At 43.6% G+C, this 21044-nt stretch overlaps 2 protein-coding genes across 2 annotated transcripts in view; both read right to left on the reverse strand.

Annotated features, from left to right (window-relative positions):
• The window catches only part of mpp1 (MAGUK p55 scaffold protein 1), a 33457-nt gene extending 24364 nt beyond the window's left edge, over positions 1-9093 (reverse strand). Inside the window, exon 1 of the mRNA XM_003223364.4 lies at positions 8740-9093. Within this exon, the coding sequence (XP_003223412.2) occupies positions 8740-8844 (105 nt within the window). The 5' untranslated portion in view covers positions 8845-9093. The remainder of the gene's footprint in view (positions 1-8739) is intronic.
• A 2066-nt stretch (positions 9094-11159) lies between these two features.
• On the reverse strand, positions 11160-19279 carry smim9 (small integral membrane protein 9). Its single transcript, XM_062964013.1, has 5 exons — positions 19204-19279; positions 17011-17148; positions 15482-15550; positions 13858-13987; positions 11160-11591 (listed from the first exon to the last, which is right to left on the reverse strand). Exons 1-5 carry the CDS (start codon positions 19277-19279, stop codon positions 11576-11578), a joined length of 429 nt encoding a protein of 142 aa, XP_062820083.1. The 3' UTR covers positions 11160-11575.
• Positions 19280-21044: the final 1765 nt, after the last annotated feature.

The raw sequence follows: 21044 nt of genomic DNA on the forward strand, positions 1-21044 counted from the left end.
TGGATTGGATCCATTTTGGGCCAATCCATTGTCCACACTCACACTATTGTCCTTTCAAAGCAGGGAATGGGATGCGTCATCTCTATGCAGAATACATATTGACACCACTTGAACTTCCATGGCTCCATGCTATGGAACATTGGGAGTTGTAGTTTCACCAGATCTTTAGCCTTCTTTGCCAAACAGTGCAAGTGCCTCACCAAACTACAACTCGCAGGATTCCAGAGCATTGAGCTACGGCAGTTCAAGTGGTGTCAAACAGCATTAATTCTACAATGTAGATGCACCCTTGAGTTGTGAAAAAACAGGCATGACATGGTATAAGAATGAGCACCTAACTGCAGTCTTAGTCAGATCAAGCTACGTTTATACGTTGGGTCCAACAAGCTGAAACAGAATTCAACTGAACATAGAAACTCCAAATCTTTGTGTCCAACACATAAACATCTCGCTTTACGTCTTACATTTAAGAGGATTTTGCTTTGATGGAGTGTCCTAGCATTTCAGGGGTTTGGACTGGACAATCGAGGAGCCGGGCTGTGGCACAGGCTGGTGAGCAGCCTGCTGCAATAAATCACTCTGACCATGAGGTCATGAGTTCGAGGCCAGCCCGTGGCGGGGTGAGCACCCGTCAATTAAAAAATTGACGGGTCTCGGTTCTATGTGTATATGGGCATTGAATATTTGCCCTATATGTATATAATGTGATCCGCCCTGAGTCCCCTTCAGGGTGAGAAGGGCGGAATATAAATACTGTAAATAAAATCCATGTGATGCCTTCCAACTCTGGCCCCTCCTACACAGTTGAATAAAATCCCACATTATCTATTTTGAACTGGAATATATGCCAGGGTGGACTCAGATAATCCAGTTCAAAGCAGATATTGAGGGGTTTTCTGCCTTGATATTCTGGGTTATATGGCTGTGTGGAAGGGACCTCTATGATTCTTGTTCCTAGGCACAAATTCAGGATAATGAGCATCTCAAACATAGTGTTTTCAGATGCAAAACCCAGAGTGGTCTATAAATGTTATTTCAATGAAGATGTGCTCATCTCAGGTCCAACTCCTGAAAGTTTGATGCTCCAGTATGGCAATCTGCTATTTCTTGATAAAGTATGGCCGTCTGCAAAAGAGGAAACATCTGTAGGAAGTTACAACCATCCCAGACAACTACCTGGAGCAGGCAAATGGAGCACATCAGGCCACTCAGCAAAACCCAGCAGCAATAAAACAAGTACTGAATCGAGGAAGTGGCAGAAGGTCCAGCCGGTTCATCCTATTCTGCTGCGTCTAGAGAAATTCTAGGTTGAAAACAGGCCAGCAGGCCTCACTTAACACTGGAGAAGATAGTGAGCTGATGTTGTCTTACTCAAGGATTCTACGGCATTCAGCCATGAGAGTTAAAGTGGTGTCAAACTGCATTTGTTCTACAGCACAGAGCCAGCCTCAGTGTGACCGTCTTTACAAGATTCTTGTGAGAATAAAGGTATGGAATGACATGAAAGCCTTGCTCCCACTAGAGGAAAGGTAGGACATAAATATAGCCAGCTCTCCACATTTGCAAATTTAATTTATATCTTCTCTCTCTGAATATCTAAATCCTCCAGCGTGATTCTATTGTTAACTTCTACCCAGTGTACTGAAGGACTTAGATTCCTAGAAAGGATACTTTTCTAGGTATTTGTTGGTCCTCTAGTGTGACTCGATGGTGAGCTTCTGGAAGACGTTGACAGTATATTTGTGCTGGAAGACCTAACGGTTCCTAGAGGTAAAAAGTAATGGGTTTTATCCATCGTTTTTCTATTTTTCTGAGAGCCCCGAGCTTCTAATCCTAGCAAATGTTGAGGCCTGATGGTATACTGGGTACCCTGAAAATGGTTTATTTCATGGATTGCACAGATGCTAATCTCAAACAAACCATGGTTTATAGAGCCACGGTGGCACAATGGGTTAAACCCTTGTGCCAGCTGGACTGCTGACCTGAAGGTTGGGTTGCTGACCTGAAGGTTGCCTGTTCAAATCCACAAGACAGGGTGAGCTCCCGTCTGTCAGCTCTAGCTTGTGGGGACATGAGAGAAGCCTTCTAGCAGGATGGTAACACATCCAGGCATCCCCTGGGCAATGGGTTGCATCAGAAGCAACTTGCCATATGTTCTCAAGGCGCTTCTGACATGATTTTTAAAAACCCATGGTTTGTTACAGTGACCAGTTTGTCACTGAGTTGCTATCTTTCTGGTGAGCAGTGTCTCCATACTTAGCTTTTCAAGGCTTCTCTGCAGAGTAAGTCATTGTGGAGAAGCTAAAAAAGAGCAAGTAATACAGGTTAAGTCTTCCTTATCAATGACGCTTGGGATCAGAAGTGTTTTGGACTTCAGAATACTTGTATTTGCATACCTAATGAGATATATTAGGGCTGGGATCCAAGTCTAAACATGAAATTAAGTGATGTTTCACACACAGCTTATACACATAGCCTGGAGGTAATTTCATGCACCATTCCTTCAAACCATTTTGTGCATGAAACCAAGCTTGTGTTCTTTGAACCATCAGAAAGCAAAGGTGTCACCACCTCTGCCACCTGAGTTTTGGAATATTTCTGATTTCAGGATTGTGCAGACTATAATTTATTGTTGTTCAGACCATAATTAGGAGCAGAAATACAATGGCTGTTACGTAGTTTTTTTTCCAGTATCTGCGTGCTCCGATAAATCTAAAAATCAAACACAGACCTCCAACCTGGGCTTCCAAAATAGCAGAAGGTTTTACATACGGTTTGGAAAGGAAGTAATCACTTCTGTTATTACGCAAAGAGAAAGAGACGTTTCCCCAACCGCTGCAGTAAAATGCAAAGCAGTGCATTAATAGGCTCAAACATTAACAAGCCCGTTCATTTCCAAGTCATTAGCTCCGTTAAAAACCATCCTTCTGGCCCAAAGGTCACACTTAGACAGACTTTACTTGTTCCTCCAACAAGACACTGGAACGGAAGGGAGCGAAACCGCCTAATCTTTCAGTTTTGGAGAAAGAGAAAAGTGCACCATATTTTACAATGATTTAGAGAGTTTTGGGGAAATTGAGGGCCTGAAATGGCCAGTTTTTAAGAACTGGGCTCATTCCTGATCCAGTGAAGTGATTCTGTTGTGGCCTATATATTTTGCAAAGCTTTTCTCCCAACAAAGGATTCCCCCAGGCAAGAAGCAGCCAGACTTTGAAGCTGCGAGACCATTCAATGCTAATCAAGGTGGCCAATTGCAACATTCACACTTGCCTCAAACAGACAAGAGTTCTTTCTCCCACCTTCGACTATATTACAGATAATTTAAGTTTTCCTACCCCAAACTAGTGTAATACATGAACTATGAGACAAGCCTTGTCCCACTGTGATACTTGAGACCGTCTAGGGATAATCCCACTGCCCTTGAGTTACTCGACTGTGTACATAAAAGAAAGAAAAGGCCTTATCTTTGGAGGATAAGATAGCCCTTACCAATGCACATTTGTTCATTCTTAAACTTGTTTAGAGCAAAAGCCAGTAACAAGAAGAAACTGAGATTTTTAAAGCACTCAAGCGTTCCAGAGGGAGGGAGTGTATATTCATGCATCATTAAGTCAGAGTTCAAATCTTGACTTAAAGTGAGCAAGCTGTGCAATACAACACCATGCCATCAACTGTCCCCATTTGGTTCATATGCAGATATTCCATGGTCCACACATTTTATAAAAAAAATCCTTATTTCTCTCTCCTACCCACACTTTCCTCCTTAGCTGAATCCAACTGCTGCAGACTGAACTCAATGTGCAAAAAAGTTATTTCACTAGAGGAAAGAGGAAAATTGGGTATGTGTGTGTGAAATGTGAGCATTTTGGCCTTCCCTGTAGTAAAGGTAAAGGTTTTCCCCTGTCATTAAGTCTAGTCATGTCCAACTCTGGGGGTTGGTGCTCATCTCCATTTCTAAGCCAAAGCCAAGGGCATGTGGCCAACAGACTGCATGGCGCACCGTTACTTTCCCGCTAGAGTGGTACCTATTGATCTACTCATATTTGCATGTTTTTGAACTGCTAGGTTGGCAGAGGCTGGGGCTAACAGTGGGTGCTCACTCCACTCCCCGGATTCGAACCTGTGACCTTTGGGTCCGCAAGTTCAGCAGCTCAGCACTTTAACATGCTGCACTACCGCCTTCCCTATAGCTTTGGGTAAAAGCAAACTGCAGCATCCTCTCCTCGCTTATCTATTCTTCCTCGTAAGTAGTGTTTGCCATTTTAAGCATCCTCTGAATTTGGCCCAGCTGTGAAATACTGTAAGGAACACAACACAGAGCTCATTCACACCTACTTTCCTTCCTTAAATAGTAATCTCAATGGAAATAGTGCTTAAGAGTGTTGGATTAGAAGATCCATCTTTGGACTGGGATCTAGCTTTGGATCGTGACTTGGAAAATCTAACTTTATACTGGGATTTGTATGATCTGGGGAGCGGAGTGAGCACCTGCTGTTGGCTGCAGCTTCTGCCAACCTAGAAGGTTGAAAACATGCAAATGTGAGTAGATCAATAGGTACTGCTCCAGTGGGAAGGTAACGGCGCTCCATACAGTCATTCCAGCCATATGACCTGGAGGTGTCTACGAAATGGAGATGGGCACTAACCCCCAGAGTCGGACATGACTAGACTTAACGTCAGGGGAAACCTTTACCTTTTATGATCCATCTTTGGACTGGGACTTGGAAAATCCATCTTTTGATTGGCACTTGGAAGATCTAACTTTAGATCTAGTCACTTTTGAATTGTGACTTGAAGATCCAGCTTTGGAATTGGATTTGGAAACTTCAGATTTGAGTTCCTATTTCATCATGAAACTGACGTTGTGTTATTGCAATATCTCAGCCTCATTTATCTTAAAGATATGTTGACAAAGCTAAAGCGAGGAGCAGCAAAAGTATGAGCAATTCCCTGAGCTCAATAGCAAAACAAACAAACAAACAAACAAACAAACAAAAACGACAGGATATAAACGTGCAAACAATCATATTGCTTAAACAGCTCACAAACACAAGGATAGGAAGATAAGATAACCCTTTCCCAATTAGCACATCCAGGCAAGCGAATAAGGAAACAGGAATAGTGTGTTTCAGCAACCACAGGACTCTCGATCTGTGGCTTCTATATATCAACCCCACTTGCTAAGTTTCCAACAATCCTCACAACCTCTGGGAATGCCTACCATAGATGTGGGTGAAACGTTAGGAGAGAATGCTTCTGGAACATGGCCAGACAGCCCGGAAAACTCACAGCAACTCAGAAATCCAGGTTATTGTAATGGCCACATTTGGCCACTCTCAGCTTCAGAAAACCCATGATCCATTTGTCTTAAGTCGGAAATGCCTTGAAGGCACACAGCAACAAATTATCTGTATTCCTTGCTTTGATGATGACACCAATTAACATTTCCCCAAAGGGTCACTTTAAAAGGAACCAAACATGTTATCCATTGCACCAAGAATGTAACATTATTCCTATTGTGTTGCCCTGCTTTTGAAAAGTAATTTTGTCCCACTTTCATTGGGATTCTAATGAAGTTAGCTGCAGAACTGTATCTCTCACACACACACTGCTGCCGTTGTTTCCTGCGATTTTTAAAGATGATGTGATGCTTTGGAGAGACGGTGGCTGAAGGGAAGAGCGGCTGCTTGGAAAGAGTTATGTGCCAGGTTCAACCCCTGGCACAGAATCGAAACAAAGGGTGAAGATCTGCACTGGATACCAGTCACTAATAGAGACGAACATAGTCTGCCTTGCCCAAGGAGGCTTCTCGTGCTCCCGTTCGTTCGGCCTGGATGGCTCCGCAGCCCAAGCGACAGCCACTTCCAGTTCTAACCAGCTTTGCAGCACAAACAAGAGCCAGCTCCTTCCGCAGCAGCAAAGCACCAAAACCTCCCTCCAAAGGAGAACAGGAATCCAAGCAGCCACATTATGGTTATCAGCACTCATCTCTTTCATGCATATGATCCGATCCACTCCGCAGCCTTGAGCCATAGCAGTTCAAATTGCATTCAGTCTACAGTGCGGCTGAACCTTCAGAAAGGGCCTGGTGGGAACACTGGAGGCCATCCAAATGGCCCAGGAACCCAAGGCAGTTTTCCAAGAAAACATCAGGAGCAAGCCTTGGGTGAGTCCACGACTACAATTTTGACAGCACTCGAACTGCTACAGGGTCCTGGGATTTGTAGTTTGGTGGCAAGGCAAAAAGTTAAAGGTTTTCCCCTGACATGAAGTCTAGTCGTGTCTGACTCTGGAGATTGGTGCTCATCTCTATTTCTAAGCCAAAGAGCCGGCGTTGTCCATAGACACCTCCAAGGTCATGTGGCCAGCATGACTGCATGGAGCGCCTTTACCTTCCCGCTGGAGCGGTACCTATTGATCTATTCACATTGGCATGTTTTTGAACTGCTAGGTTGGCAGAAGCTGAGGCTAACAGCGAGCGCTCATTATGCTCCCCAGTTTCGAACCACTGACCTTTCAGTCAGAAAGTTCAGCAGCTCAGCGGTTTAACCTACCGCACCACTGGGGGCCTCTTGACAAGGCAAAAGACCTCCTCAAAGTACAACTATCCTGGCTACCCAGCATTGAGCCTTGGCAACTCAAGCAGTGTCAGAATGGCACTCATTCCACAGTGTAGATGCACTCAGTCCTCCTAAAAACGGAGAGCAAATGAGTATGGCTTGTACTAGTGGTTCCCAACCTTTGGTCCTCCAGGTGTTTTGGACTTCAGCTCTTACAATTAATAACAGCTGGTAAACTGGTAAAAAAAAGTCCAGGAAGGTGAAGTCCAAAACACCTGAAGGACCAAAGGCTGAGAACCACTGCTTGCAACCCAAAGCATCACATAGAGTGGTGTGCATCTCAAATGTCACCTATGGCTCGGTACTATAGAATCCTGAGAGTTGTAGTGGGCCGAGGCACCCGCACTCTTGGGCAGCAAAGAAGGTGACAGGCTTAGTCAAACTACAAATCCTAGGATGACGACACTCATTCATTCTGCTGTTGGCTTTCATGGCCAGAATCACTGGGTTCTCAAATAATATTCTGTGTGCTGGTTGGTTCATCAAGTGCTCTGCTGTGGCTGACTTCTCTGGTTGAGTTAGTCTTTCATGCCTTTCATGCTCCTTGATTCGTGTTTGGGCAATGCTGCTGCGTTTGGTGGTCCCTACGTAGACCTGTCCACAGCTGCATGGTATACGGTAGATTCCTGCAGAGGTGAGAGGCAGGACCACCAAACGCAGCAGCATTGCCCAAACACGAATCAAGGAACACAAACAGCACTGCAGACTAACTCAATCAGAGAAGTCAGCCATAGCAGAGTATGTGATGAACCAACCTGGACACAGAATATTATTTGAGAACACAGAAATGCTGGACCACTCTCACAACCACCATGTCAGACTACACAGAAGCCACTGAAATCCACAAGCATATGGGCAATTTCAACAGAAAGGAGAAAAGCATAGAAATGAACAAAATCTTTCTACTAGTATTAAAAAAAAGCTCTAAAATCAGGGCAATAAATACAGAACAACATTCTGAAAAACAGGGGAATTCCAGACAGGAAACAATCAAGGCCAGCTAACACTTCCCAACTAAGGATTCCTCCAGGCAGGAAGCAGCCAAGCTTTGAAGCTGCAAGGCAATTCAATAGCTAATCAAGGTGAGTAATTGCAGCATCCACACTGAAACAGACAAGAGTTCTTTCTCCCACCCTGGACATTCCACAGATATATAAACCACACTTTCCTAGTTCCAACAGATCTCACAAACTGTGAGGATGCCTGCTACAGATGTGGGCAAAATGTCAGGAGGGAATGCTTCTGGAACATGGCCATACAGCCTGGAAAACTCGCAGCAACCCACTCATTCATTCATTCTGATAGTGGAGATTCTCATGGGTGACTCCTATTTCCCTGCCTCCTCCATCCAGGTCCGGTGAGAAATAGGCATGGCATGCATCATGATTTGCATGTATTAGCATATTTGTATAAATAAGGCCTATTTGCATCAATAGGCATGTTGCATTTATGAACCTATTTGCATAAAAGGGCATATTTGTATAGATGGACACGTTTTCATAAATGGGCATATGAGCATTTACAGCACTGTTTGTATATATTAGCATGCAGTTTCATACAGTAGAGTCTCGCTTATCCAACGTAAACGGGCCGGCAGAACGTTGGATAAGCGAATATGTTGGATAATAAGGAGAGATTAAGGAAAAGCCTATTAAACATCAAATTAAGTTATGATTTTACAAATTAAGCACCAAAACATCATGTTATACAACAAATTTGACAGAAAAAGTAGTTCAATACACAGTAATGCTATGTAGTAATTACTGTATTTACGAATTTAGCACCAAAATATCACGATGTATTGAAAACATTGACTACAAAAATGCGTTGGATAATCCAGAACGTTGGATAAGCGAGTGTTGGATAAGTGGGACTCTGCTGTAGCAGCATTATCTGTATATATTGGTATTATTTGCACATATTTGCATATATTGGCATTAATTGCATATCTTGGCAACAATTGTATATAGTAGCATAATTTGCGTATATTGTCATTATTTGCATATACCGGTATGCATTTGCATATATTAGCATACATTTGCATATATCCGCATAAATTTGCATGGGGAGCTACAGAGAGCCCCAAAAAGGATGGACCCCTCCCCCCCCCCCAACTCGCCTCGGCCTTGGGCCTGTTCTGCAGCAGGTGCTCCAGGTAGAGGTCCGAGAGCGCCGTCCGCATGTGGCTCGCGCCGTCGCCCGCCTGCCCGCCTTTGAGCGTCATGCTGCGGGGTGGGACGGGGTGCGGGTGGGGGCTCCTCCGGTCGGCCTCTTCTCTCCTCTCCTCGCCCTGGCCCCGATCCCTGGCAGCCGCACCCTGGGGCGTCCCGAGGCGAAAGGGCTGCGGCGGGGCTCGGCTCCGGGGAAGAAGGCAGGGAGGCGGGCGGGAGGCGGCGCTCGGGGAGGAGGCAGCCCTGGCAGCGCCCCTCCCGCGGCCTCCGTTTGGCGCAAAGGCGGGCAGGCGGGCAGGCCAGGCGGCGCAGGAGGAGGAGGAGGAGGAGGAGGAGGAGGAGGAGGAGACCCCGGCAGAGCCCCGGCCGAGCGCAGGGCAGTCCTTGCCCGCAACGCCGCAGCGCCCCCTCCCGCCCACGGCTGCCTCTACACCCTCTGCAGATGAACGCAGGTTGACCCCACCTGAACTCCAGGCTCTGGCATTTATTTATTGACTAGCTTGGGGACCCGGCGGTGCCCGGGTCTTTTGAGAAACCTGTGTGCCAAGTTTGGTCCAGATCCGAAGTCGGCTGGGTTCAGTGCTATCTGTTTAAGGGTGAACTACAACTCCCAGAGCCAAAGGACAATCACCCCTGTCTTCTGAGTGTTGTCAAGGAAGTGGGACTGAGAGCAGGGCCTCCCCAGAGGATCTTAATGTCTGAGCTGGTTCATAGGGGAAGATACATTTGGACAGGTAGAGCCACAGGGGGGTTGTGTGCTCCCTGTACCCCACTCCGGTGAGCAATCTGCCATGCTATATGCTGAGCGTTTTAAAGAGCTGGGTCTGTTTAGCCTGCAGAAGAGAAGGTTGAGAGGAGACGTGAGAGCCATGTATGAATATGTGAAAGGGTGTCATAAGGGAGCAGGCTTGTTTTCTGCTGCCCTGGAAACTAGGACTCGGAGCAATGGGTTCGAATTACAGGAAAGGAGATTCCACCTGAATATTAGGAAGGACTTCCTGACCTTACGAGCTGTTCAAATGTTGTTACATAATATATTGTCGCTTCTGTAGGGATATTAGATCTGTTTTCATTACTCCTATTGTACAACTTCAGCTTCCAGAATTCCATTACATTGAGGCTCCTATCTACACTGCCATATAATGCAGTTTCAGAATGCAGAGTTGGATTATATGAATCTACACTGCTATATAATGTAGCTCAACTGCATTGTATGGCAGTATAAACAGCACCTGAGAGGAGGCAGTTCAAAAAGTGTCAAACTGTATTAATTCTACAGTGTAGATGCACCCTGTGATGGGCTTTGAAATGCAGATCTTTTCTATTCTGTCTTTTAATGGTTTTTAAATGGCCTTGACTGTGAAAATGCTTTGTTACATCTTTAAATAGCATTGATAATTACTAGTGTGCCAGCAGCTCATAGAAATTATTCAATGTGAATGGATCCCAAAAGAAAATTGGAAAGAACAGGAACAAAATCTGGAACAATGTGTTGTCGGAGGCTTTCATGGCCAGAATCACTGGGTTGATTAAGTTTTCCAAGCTGTATGGCCATGTTCCAGAGGCATTTTCTCCTGACGTTTCGCCCACATCTATGGCAGGTATCCTCAGAGGTTGTGAGTTCTGTTGGAAACTAGGCAAGTGGGGTTTATATATCTGTGGAATAATGTCCAGGGTGGGTGAAAGAACTCTTGACTGTTTGAGGCAAGTGTTGCAAATGTTACAATTGGTCATCTTGATTAGCATTGAATAGCCTTAAAGCTTCAAAGCCTGGCTGCTTCCTGCCTGGGGGAATCTTTTGTTGGGAGGTGTTAGCTGGCCCTGAATTTCATGCCTGGAATTTCCCTGTTTTCTGAGTGTTGTTCTTTATTTACTGTCCTGTATTTTTAAATTTTTAAATACTGGTAGCCAGATTTTGTTCATTTTGATGGTTTCCTCCTTTCTGTTGAAATTGCCCACATCCAGACAGGAAATAACCAGGGCCAGTTAACACCTCCCAACAAAGGATTTCCCCCAGGCAGGAAGCAGCCAGGCTTTAAAGCTGCAAGGCTATTCAGTGCTAATCAAGCTGGACAATTGCAACATTCACACTTGCCTCCAAGAGCCAAGAGTTCTTTCTCCTATACTGGATATTCCACAGATGTGTAAACCCCATTTGCCTAGTTTCCAACAGACCTCACAACCTCTGATGATGCCTGCCATAGATGTGAGCGAAACGTCAGGAGAGAATGCTTCTGGATCATGGCCATACAGCCTGGAAAATTCACAGCAACCCAAAATCTGGAACGTTTCAATCCATTTGGAGTTGCTCTAAATGACAGATCTGAAACACCAGAGGTTTTATGGATTACACCGAGTAATGTAACTGTAAATTTAAACATGTTTATTTTATTGGCCTGTTCAAATATCTCATTCTTCAAAACAAATATACTCCCCCTTGACCGCACCAGCAATACAACATATAAAACAGCATTGTTTTTGCAAAGAGGCTGATGGTGACACAACTTCTGTCAATGTAACTGGTTTTTTTTTTGGTTTTGATCTCTAAGCGATCAGAAAAGGCAATATATCACCTTCTGAAAAGTTGCACTTAAGAGATGCAAAACAACCCTAGTCAGCTGGGCCCTGGCAGTGTCCTTGCTGGCTAAAGGCATCAAGAATTATAGTCCCAAGAAGTAACTTTTCCAAGGTCCCCAAGACTTTCTCCACAAAGAGGGGCCTCTCCGCTGAGAGATTCCTGGGTCTGGTAATAGAAAGACGCTGATCACTTCTGGAAGGTCCTCTTCAATCTATGAGAATTCTAGAAAGTCAAAAGAGAAAGGAGAAGCAGACCCCGAAATCAACAAAATCCTGTTAAAGTTGCCGGCTTGTCTGTGTATCTTTTCCCATGCTCAGCTTCCCTGATCAGAAGAGATCTGGTACCTTTAAGATATTTGAACATCTCCTGGTTCTTACACTCCACTATTTATACACTTTTTTATTCATTTAGCTCCAAACCACACAGTACTGAAAATCGAATTTCGAATTAAAATCAAATGGTGCCACTTCAACAGAGAGTGAAATTTAACCCACCTCCATGCAGTCTGGGCACATTTGAGGGAAAGCAGGCTGCTCTGGTGATCCCTATTTATTTCAAACCTGCCACTGACATTTCCAAAAATAACACCGAAAGCTATTATTACAGTGTTCCTGATGACCTCAAGTTGCTCCGGTGGTCTGGAGCTCTCTTTGACACTGGAGATGTGTTTTGCTGAGCCGCCTCCCTGGAGGGCCCTGGGCGCTGCGTTTCAAAACAAGACCGGCTTCCCCCTTTCTCAAAGGACGTTATATGAAGCCTGACGCCAAAATAGCAGGCTGGCTGAACTCTCCATCAGATGGGCTGGTGCTCGGTCTAGCTTGGGCCGGAGCAGCTTAGGATGTGCAAGTTCCTACATGGCAAAGTCACGGAAAACAAAGTCTGTTTCTCAGAAGAATAGGAGGCTGTTCTGTCCTGAAATCAGGGAAGGACTTGGGGCAGAAGTCCAGGGTTCGGCTCAGCAGCACAAACCGGAAAGAAACCGGTTCTAGAATTAGGCAGAGATGAGTGGGAAATATGGGGTGCCATGAAAAACAGGTCCATATTGAAGGACTAGGGAGACTGCCTGTCCCACTTTCTCTGCCCATGTATGTGTGTGTATATATATGTGTGTGTGTTATTATGTATATCATCTATAATTTTTGTAATAAACTTCATTATGTTTATATGTGTATATGTGATGTGTGTCTATGTGTGTATAAGTATGCATGTGTGTTTATATATATCTTCTCTCTCTATAAAAGTCAAAGTATGTATGTTTGTCTGTTTTTTCCGCAAAGGCTGATGCTAGGTGAAGTGACCCTCTGTGATGTCACTGGGTTGGCTGTCACTAGGTGAAGGATTGCTGTTGCTAGGTGAAGTGGCCTTCTGTGATGTCTCTGGGTTGGCTGTTGCTAAGTGAGGGTTGGCTTTTGCTAGGTGAAGTGGTCCTCTGTGATGTCACTGGGTTTGCTGTTGCTAAGTGAGGATTGGCTTTTGCTAGGTGAAGTGGTCCTCTGTGATGTCACTGGGTTGGATATTGCTAGGTGAGGTGGCCCTCTGGGATGGCACTGGCTTGGCTGTTGCTAGATGAGGATTGGCTGTTGCTAGGTGAGGTGGCCCTCTGTGATGTCTCTGGGTTTGCTATTGCCAGGTGAGGTGACCCTCTGTGATGTCACTGGGTTGGATATTGCTAGGCGAGGTGGTCCTCTGTGATGGCACTGGATTGGCTGTTGCTAGATGAGGATTGGCTGTTGCTACACCTAGCAACATCACAGAGGGTGAGGTGGCCCTCTGTGATGTCTCTGGGTTTGCTGTTGCTAAGTGAGGATTGGCTTTTGATAGGTGAGGCGGCCCTCTCCCATGATGTCACTGGGTTGGCTGTTGTTAGGTGAAGAGGCCCACTGCGATATCACTGGGTTGGTCATTGCTAGGTGAAGTGGCCCTCTGTGATGTCACTAGGAAATAAAGGTGTATAATTTCTGTAATGAATTTCATTATGCTTGTATGTGTATATAATAATAATAATAATAATAATAATAATAATAATAATAATAATAATAATAATAATAATAATTTTATTTTTATACCCTGCCTCTATCTCCCCAAAGGGGACTCAGGGCGGCTTACATGGGGCCAAGCCCGAATTTAAAACAAAAACAAAAACACACACACATATATATAATTGGACATCACTTTAAGTGCCATGGCTCACTGCTATGGAATCCTGGGATTTGCAGTTTGGTACTCTTTGGCAGAGAAGGCTCAAGGTCTTATAACCTCAACTATATAATTGAGCCATGGTAGTTAAAGTAGACTTAAGCCGCATTAATTCAACAGTGTAGATGCATTCTAGGTTCTCCTTCGACCTAGGAAACCTAACAAGGGAAAAGGCCATGCTGCCACCGATTCCTCTGAAACACTCCCAGGTTGCACTCATGGAGCTGTTGCAAACCGCTTGCCATGCTGCCGAGAGAGGCTCCTGGCATTTCCCGCTTGGTTGCCCACTTACGTGATGCAGCAAAGGAGGGACATGATCAGCACGGCAAATGGGAAGGCATACAAAACAGCCCTGGGGAAGGAAATGCGGACGTGGGACCAAAGATCATCCATGTAGTCGGATATCCAGGACCGGCGCACACCTGCGGAGACAGGAGGCTTTTCAGTGCCAAAGGCAGGGCGTCACCAGGGGCAAAAGGCAACATGGAAAACCACTGCGGGGTCTCAGTGCGTGTGTTCCTGCAAATGGAAGCTAATTTCCCAATGAAATGTATTCATCACTGTGGGGAGCTAGCTACTGACTCAGCAAGTACAACATATCCCTGGGACTGATGCATACTCTTAATGAACCATTTGAAACCAAATAGTAGCTGGAATCGAGGCACTTGATGGATGTACTAACAACAATCCTTTATGGGTAGGAGCTCATTCAGAATCTGCCGCACAAACCTCCCTCCGATGCCCCCATAATCCTGATATCATACAGTGCATTTACACTATAGAATTAATTCAGTTTGAAACCACATTCAGTGCCATGACTCAGTGCTATGGAATCCTGGAATTAAAGCTCTTTGGTAGAAAAGGCTAAAGACCTTGCAAAGCTACAACCCCCAGGATTCCATAGCATTGAGCCCATAGTAGTTAAAGTGGTCTCAAGCTGCATTAATTCTGTAGTGTAGATGAACTCAAAAGCCCAATTCATATCATGAAAAGTGTTAATATGAAGCATGGATCTTTCAATAGACAAAATGGCCAGAATGGGATCCCAAACTTTTAAAATAATTGGAAGACCAGCTGATTTCCTTACAACACCAGGCTGTGGCGCAGCTGGTTAGTAGCCAGCTGCAATAAATCACTACTGACTGAGAAGTCATGAGTTCGAAGCCAGCCCGGGTCGGAGTAAGCTCCCGACCATTAATAGTCTAGCTTGCAGATGACCTATGCAGCCCGAAAGACAGTTGCCTCTGTCGAGTAGGAAATTTAGGTACCGTTTTATGCAGGGAGGCTAATTTAACTAATTTATGACACCATAAAAACCTCCCGCAGCATGTGGAAGAATGAGGAAGTACTCCATCAAGGACACGGTGTCACAAGTGGACGATGAAGCGGCAGCTCTCCCTGTGGTCAGAATCAAGCATACCCTCATGAAGCCAGAAGCTGGAATGTTAAATTGACTCTGTGTCTATCTATATATGTTGTATATCTAATGACATTGAATGTTTGTCATGTATCTGTGCATTGTGATCTGCCCTGAGTCCCCTTCGGGGTGAGAAGGGCAGAATATAAATACTGTAACTAAACAAATAAATAAATGAGCACAAGCTCTTCATATTTGTAGATACTCCTAACAGTTGGACCACTTTCAGGAAAAGGGGAAGAAAACCTCACGGTGGTTTTGGTGGCCTGTGTCTTGATCCCTTTGCTCCTCGTTCTCCTGCAATGGCTGAAAATGTCCCCCGAGTATCTTCTGTGTTGTGTTTCTTCTAAACCTGGGACGAGCATCAAGTGCAGTGGATCCTGGCTCGGGTGTGTCATTGCTTTGGATGCAGGATGCAAGCACTACGTGGCACAGCATGTGGAGGCAAATCAGACCCATGGCTTTCCTGGAGCACTCAAAGGTGATGCCACCAACTTGCCTTCTCTGGCCTGAACACACCAAGGCTGCTTTGTGATGGGCAAATTCCTCTCTTTGGGCCTGGAAGAATCTGCAAAAGAGAAGCACATGGGGTGCAGAAGTACAACTGAGTTATGTAACCCACATTTCTATGTTTGACTTTTGCAGATTGGATTGAAATGTTCTCTCCAGGAATCTTTTAAGTCCCCAGTGTGCCTTTATGGAAGTTGTCCATAGAGTCTCTGTTGGAGAACCTAGAGATTTCTAGAGTGAACCCCTCTCTACAAATATGGTCAGCATCCCGCAGAGGTTGTGGAGTCATGTTGGAAGACCTAGGACCTCATTCCCATTTGGGACAGAAATCAGAGGACATCATCTTCTTATTGTAGCATTTTAATAGCTGGGTTGCAGTGAGTCTTTCGGGCTGTATGGCCATGTTCCAGATGCTATCTCTCCTGACGTTTCGCCCACATCTATGTCAGTCATCCTCAGACATTGTGAGGTAGAGCACTATGGGTCTTCTACACCTTTTCATCAAACCTAAATGTAAAATCACTGCACTATTTATCACCTCTTCACCTTCATTCTTCACCTCCAGGTGCCCGAGGTTGGGTCCACACTGCCATATAATCCAGTGATGCAATGGGTTAAACCCTTCTGCCGGCAGGACTGCTGACTTAAAGGTTGGGTTGCTGACCTGAAGGTTACCAGTTCTGAAGGGACCATAAGCCAGAAAATAGTAAACTTTTGCCTATGTAGCTTTGCCTCTGCATATGCCCCTCCCTTCCTGTGAGCTGGTGCCTTTCTCCAGAAAGTTCCAAGACCAAAAGTTAGCTTGAAATCAACAAGTGAGGTTATAGGTATCACTTATGCCAAGTGGGTGTGGAAGGTGAGGAAGACCCTCAGCCATTGGTCAATTTTAGATAAGCAAAAGGTATAAATTCTTTGTTTGCTGTGACATGCTTTTGCGATGGTCATTTGCATAGTACAGCCCTCTGGGATATGTACAGCTGTCGCCTTCTCACAGCTGTGGTGAAAATAAACTTTGCTTTTTGCACCTCTCATGAGACTGAGTTTCTGCCTGATTTCCCTCCTGTGCCAGGACTCTTTTAAGGTAATTGTCTTCCAGTTCAAATCTGGGGAGAGCATGGATGAGCTCCCTTTGTCAGCTCCAGCTCCCCATGCGGGGACATGAGAGAAGCTTCCCACAAGGATGATAAAAACATCAAACATCCGGGTGTCCCCTGGACAACGTCCTTGCAGATGGCCAATTATCTCACACCAGAAGCGACTTGCAGTTTCACAAGTCGCTCCTGATGCGAAAAAACAACCCAGTTCAAAGTGGACAATCTGGATTCAGAAACTGAATTCCATGGCAGTGTAATAGATTTCCTGGGTCACCAAATCCACAGTCCTTGCACTACTTTTCTGTTGATTCTGTTTGTTCTGTGAAAAAAGCTAAACTTCTAACAAATCCCAATGTTGTTGAAGATTGAAAGCCTGGTTATAACTCTTAAGAAGTAGCTGCTTATTCTTTAAGCCAAACTGTACCGAATGGGCTGCTTTGTAGATGTCCAAGGAGAGACAGAACTCCACTGAGTCCATATGCTCTAGGAAATGCCCACAAGGTTCCATGTTTGCTACCAAGAGCCTGGCAACACTCTGTGACCTCACTGCTCCCTACTGATGCTGGACCTCAAAGCCATCATGTGTCCAGAGAAGAAGACCAAGATGGTCAAACATCTGGAAACCAGGCCCTATGGTCCAAGAGGCGGGGTATTAAACATCTGGAAGCTTTGGGAAATAGTATGTTGATCTCGAAGGAAAGAAAGTTAAGTGGGGATGCAATAGCCATGTTCAAATACTTCAAAGGGCATCATATTGAAGGCGGTGAAAGCTTGTTTTCTGCTGCTTCAGGGATTAGGTTCTAGTGTCTAGGTAATAATCTCTTTTCCTGGAGTTTGAATCCATTGCTCTTGTCTGGGAAAAGAGATTCCAACTTAACACTAGGAAGAAATAGAAACAGATATTATTTTATATATATTTTGCCATAATATGTTTGGAAACCACTTGGAGTCCCCCACCCGGGGTGAGAAAAGTGGTATGTAAGTGAAGTGTTTATATATATATATATATATCAGGAAACAACTGAAGACTTGGATGTTTCGGCTGGCGTTCGGTGAGGCAGTCATTAACTAATCAGCCCCAGATGGTTTTAATAATTTCTCCTGTATTTATTATGTCCTTACCATTTACGTGTTTTAAATGCAATTTTTATCCTTGTATCGTTGTTTTTAATTGTTTTAACTGTTATAATATTCTGGTTTCATATTGTATCACTGTTTTTATCTTTTTATATTGTGATTTGTATTATGTTGATGTTTATTTTGTCCTTATGCTGTTTGGGCCTCTGCCGCATGTAAGCTGCACTGAGTCCCCACGGGGAGATGGTGGCGGGGTATAAATAAAATTTATATATATATATATATATATATATACACACACACACACACACACACACACACACACACACTTATACACACACACACACACAAAATCTGCATAGACGATAGACTAATATAGTAAGTATTTATACATATGTATTACTAATGTATTAACAAAAGAAACTGAGATATGTAAATTGATGGATATTATTAAAACTAGGGGGAAAATAGAGTATGTAAAAGTAAAATGATAAAACAATTAGGAGGAGTACTTACTGTATATACTCGAGTATAAGCCGACCTGATATAAGGAGAGGAACCTAATTTTACAACAAAAAACTGGGAAAGCTTATTGACTCAAGTATAAGATGAGGATGAGAAGTGCAGCAGCTACTGGTAAATTTCAAAAATATGGTGGAAAATCTCTAAACTGAAAAGTTAGCACTTTCGGTTTAGACTAAAAGGTTAAAATTGTGTGGCAAACAAGGAAAACTTTTAAAATAAATGTTTTTCTTCCAGCTCATTCCACACAGCTGAATAAAATCCCACATTATCTGCTTTGAACTGGAATCTATAGCAGTGTGGACTCAGATAACCCAGTTCAAAGCAAATCTTGTGGGATTTTCTGACTTGATATTCTGGGGTATATGGCTGTGCGGTAGGGCCCTGATGGACCATTTTAATTTAAATGAAAGTCTGTTCTGCTCCTTTACTTTTATCATGTCATTTTCAATGGTTTTTCTTGCTAGTCCTGTGATTTATCAATAACCCTTTGGAAGAAAGATAGACTTGATAAAAGGGTGCTCTGTTCTGCTTCTCCTGGGGCTTTTCTTCCTCTGGGATCTCAGGAATTGATGGAAAAGTACTACAAGCCAAAGGTAGGTCTCATACACTAATTAATTATTATCTGCTAATAACCCTGACTTTGTTCACTGCAGAGTCAGCGTTCATTAAAGCTGAGAAAGTCCAAGAATCAACCACAGGAAGAAGAAAAAAAAGTACAGATCGTAATGAGACAAATACTCTTTAATTACATTATGTTCTCTAACAGTTTACATCTGCAAATAGCTAAGGATGTGGTTTTAAAATGCTATTAAGCTTTTAGGGCATCTATACTGCAGAATGAACGCAGTTTGACACCACTTCAACTGCCATGGCTCAATGCTATGGGGTTCTGGACGACATAGTTTGACAAAGGCCACATCTATACTGCTATATTATCCTGTGTCATAATGCAAACTATATTGATCTGTATTATATATAATCCAGTTCAATCTGCATTATATGAATCTACACTGACCATTATAATCCAGTTCAAACAGCCATAGTCTTGAGCCTACTCTGCCGAAGAGTTTTGGTGCTTCATCAAATGACATCTCCCGGATTCCAAAGCAATCGAGCCATCAGTTCAAGTGATGTCAAACTGCATTAATTCTACAGTGTAGATGCACCCTTTGTCACTGGAATGCTCATCTATCAAGTGTCATAGTTTTCCACCATGAAATGGGGAACTGGCTCTACCTTGTGGCAAAGACTGGAAGCGCAATATTGTGTATATATATCTGCATAATACGTAAACAACAGCTGCAGAATACATTGCTCCTTATCAGAATCAGTATCCACAAGGCAAACAAAACTGAATATATAAATTAAATAACGCTATACATAAAGGTACGGTTTGCGTTGTAAATATCCACGCTTGAAATGTAGCCAGTTTTCTTTATGTGCTTTAAGATTATTACTGGAGGCCTGGAGTATCCAGTACCCCAAAGATGCATTCTACACTGTACAATTGATGCAGTTTGACACCACCTTAACTATAGGGCAGTGTGGACACAGATAATCCAGTTCAAAGCAGATAATGTGGATTATCTGCCTTGATATTCTGGATTATATGGCTATGTGGAAGGGCCCTAGATGGCTATTTCTGGAAGTTTGAGGTTTGAGTCCAGGAAAATGTTATTATTGTTGTTGTTGTTGTTGTTGTTGTTGTTAGTATTATTATGTTTTGAGGTCCTCAAACCGGTTCAAAGATCCAAGGATGCATCTACATAGTACAATTAATGTAGTCTGGACCCACTTTACATCCATTGGAGACTTAGGATCCTTTCACACAGCCCTATATCCCAGAATATCTAGGCAGAATCTCACATTTTCTACTTTGAACTGGGTTATATGGCATTGTGAACTCAGCTAACCCAGTTCAGAGCAGATACTGTGGGATTTCTACCTTGATATTCTGAGATATAGGGCTGTGTAGAAGGGCCCTCAATAAACCAATATGAACATTCAAGACAGATGGGAAGATGCATTTGTGGTTAATATCAGGCCCTATCGACACAATGATACCAAAACCAGATTATCTGCGTTGAACTGGATTATATTAGTCTACAGTACCATATGATCCAGTTCAAAGCAGACAATCTAGATTTTATATGGCAGTGTAGATGGGGTCTCAGGCCCCTTCCACACTGCCCCTATATCCCGGGATCTGATCCCAGATTATCTTCTTATTCCAGATTATCTGGCAGTGGAGACTCATATACTCAGGTTAAAACAGATAATCTGGGATCAGATCCTGGGATATAGGGGCAGTGTTGTCACTTCTAGTTTAAATAAATTATCAACATTTGACTCTAACGTGTAGAGAAACCAATCAAGATCCTTTCCATTAGAGTTGTGCATGGATCCCGGTTTCCTTAGTTACATCTGTTCTTTCATTACTTTCATTACCTTTGGGAGCACATAATGGGAAGCTCCCTCCTGGTACAAAAATCCCCACCGAAAACCGGGACATGAAACGGGTCAAGGTTTACCCCGAAAGCACAACCCTACTTTCCATGTAGCTTCAGCAAGAAACTTTTACCAGATTGATAAATTGTAGCGTCATCCCCTTTTATAATATCTTATGCTCTATTATAACCAGATTACTCCTTTTCATAATAAGATAAATTACAAAAATGCACTCTTGATAGATTTTTTTGAGAAATAAATATATGGAACGGCACTATCTGCTGTAAAACAAATCAAGCAAAATGAATATACTGGTGGGGGTAAACATCTTTTGTTAGGGAAAATTAAAATCTATTCAAGAAAGATTTCAGTTACTGTATACTCCAGGAAGCAAAATGTCATTAGTTT

The sequence above is a fragment of the Anolis carolinensis genome, unplaced genomic scaffold, assembly GCF_035594765.1.
Source record: "Anolis carolinensis isolate JA03-04 unplaced genomic scaffold, rAnoCar3.1.pri scaffold_12, whole genome shotgun sequence".
In the NCBI taxonomy this organism is placed as follows: Eukaryota; Metazoa; Chordata; class Lepidosauria; order Squamata; family Dactyloidae; genus Anolis; species Anolis carolinensis.

What these genes read in the sequence shown, in the direction of transcription:
- smim9 (XM_062964013.1), bottom strand. Translation starts at nt 19,279, where the DNA reads ATGTCATTTGATGAAGCACCAAAACTCTTCGGCAGAGTAGGCTCAAGA. An exon ending in GTTTGAACTGGATTATAATG is followed by an intron (nt 17,149 to 19,203) that starts GTCAGTGTAGAT and finishes TTTGAGGTCCAG; the next exon opens with CATCAGTAGGGAGCAGTGAG. An exon ending in TCTACAAAGCAGCCCATTCG is followed by an intron (nt 15,551 to 17,010) that starts GTACAGTTTGGC and finishes TCTCTTTTGCAG; the next exon opens with ATTCTTCCAGGCCCAAAGAG.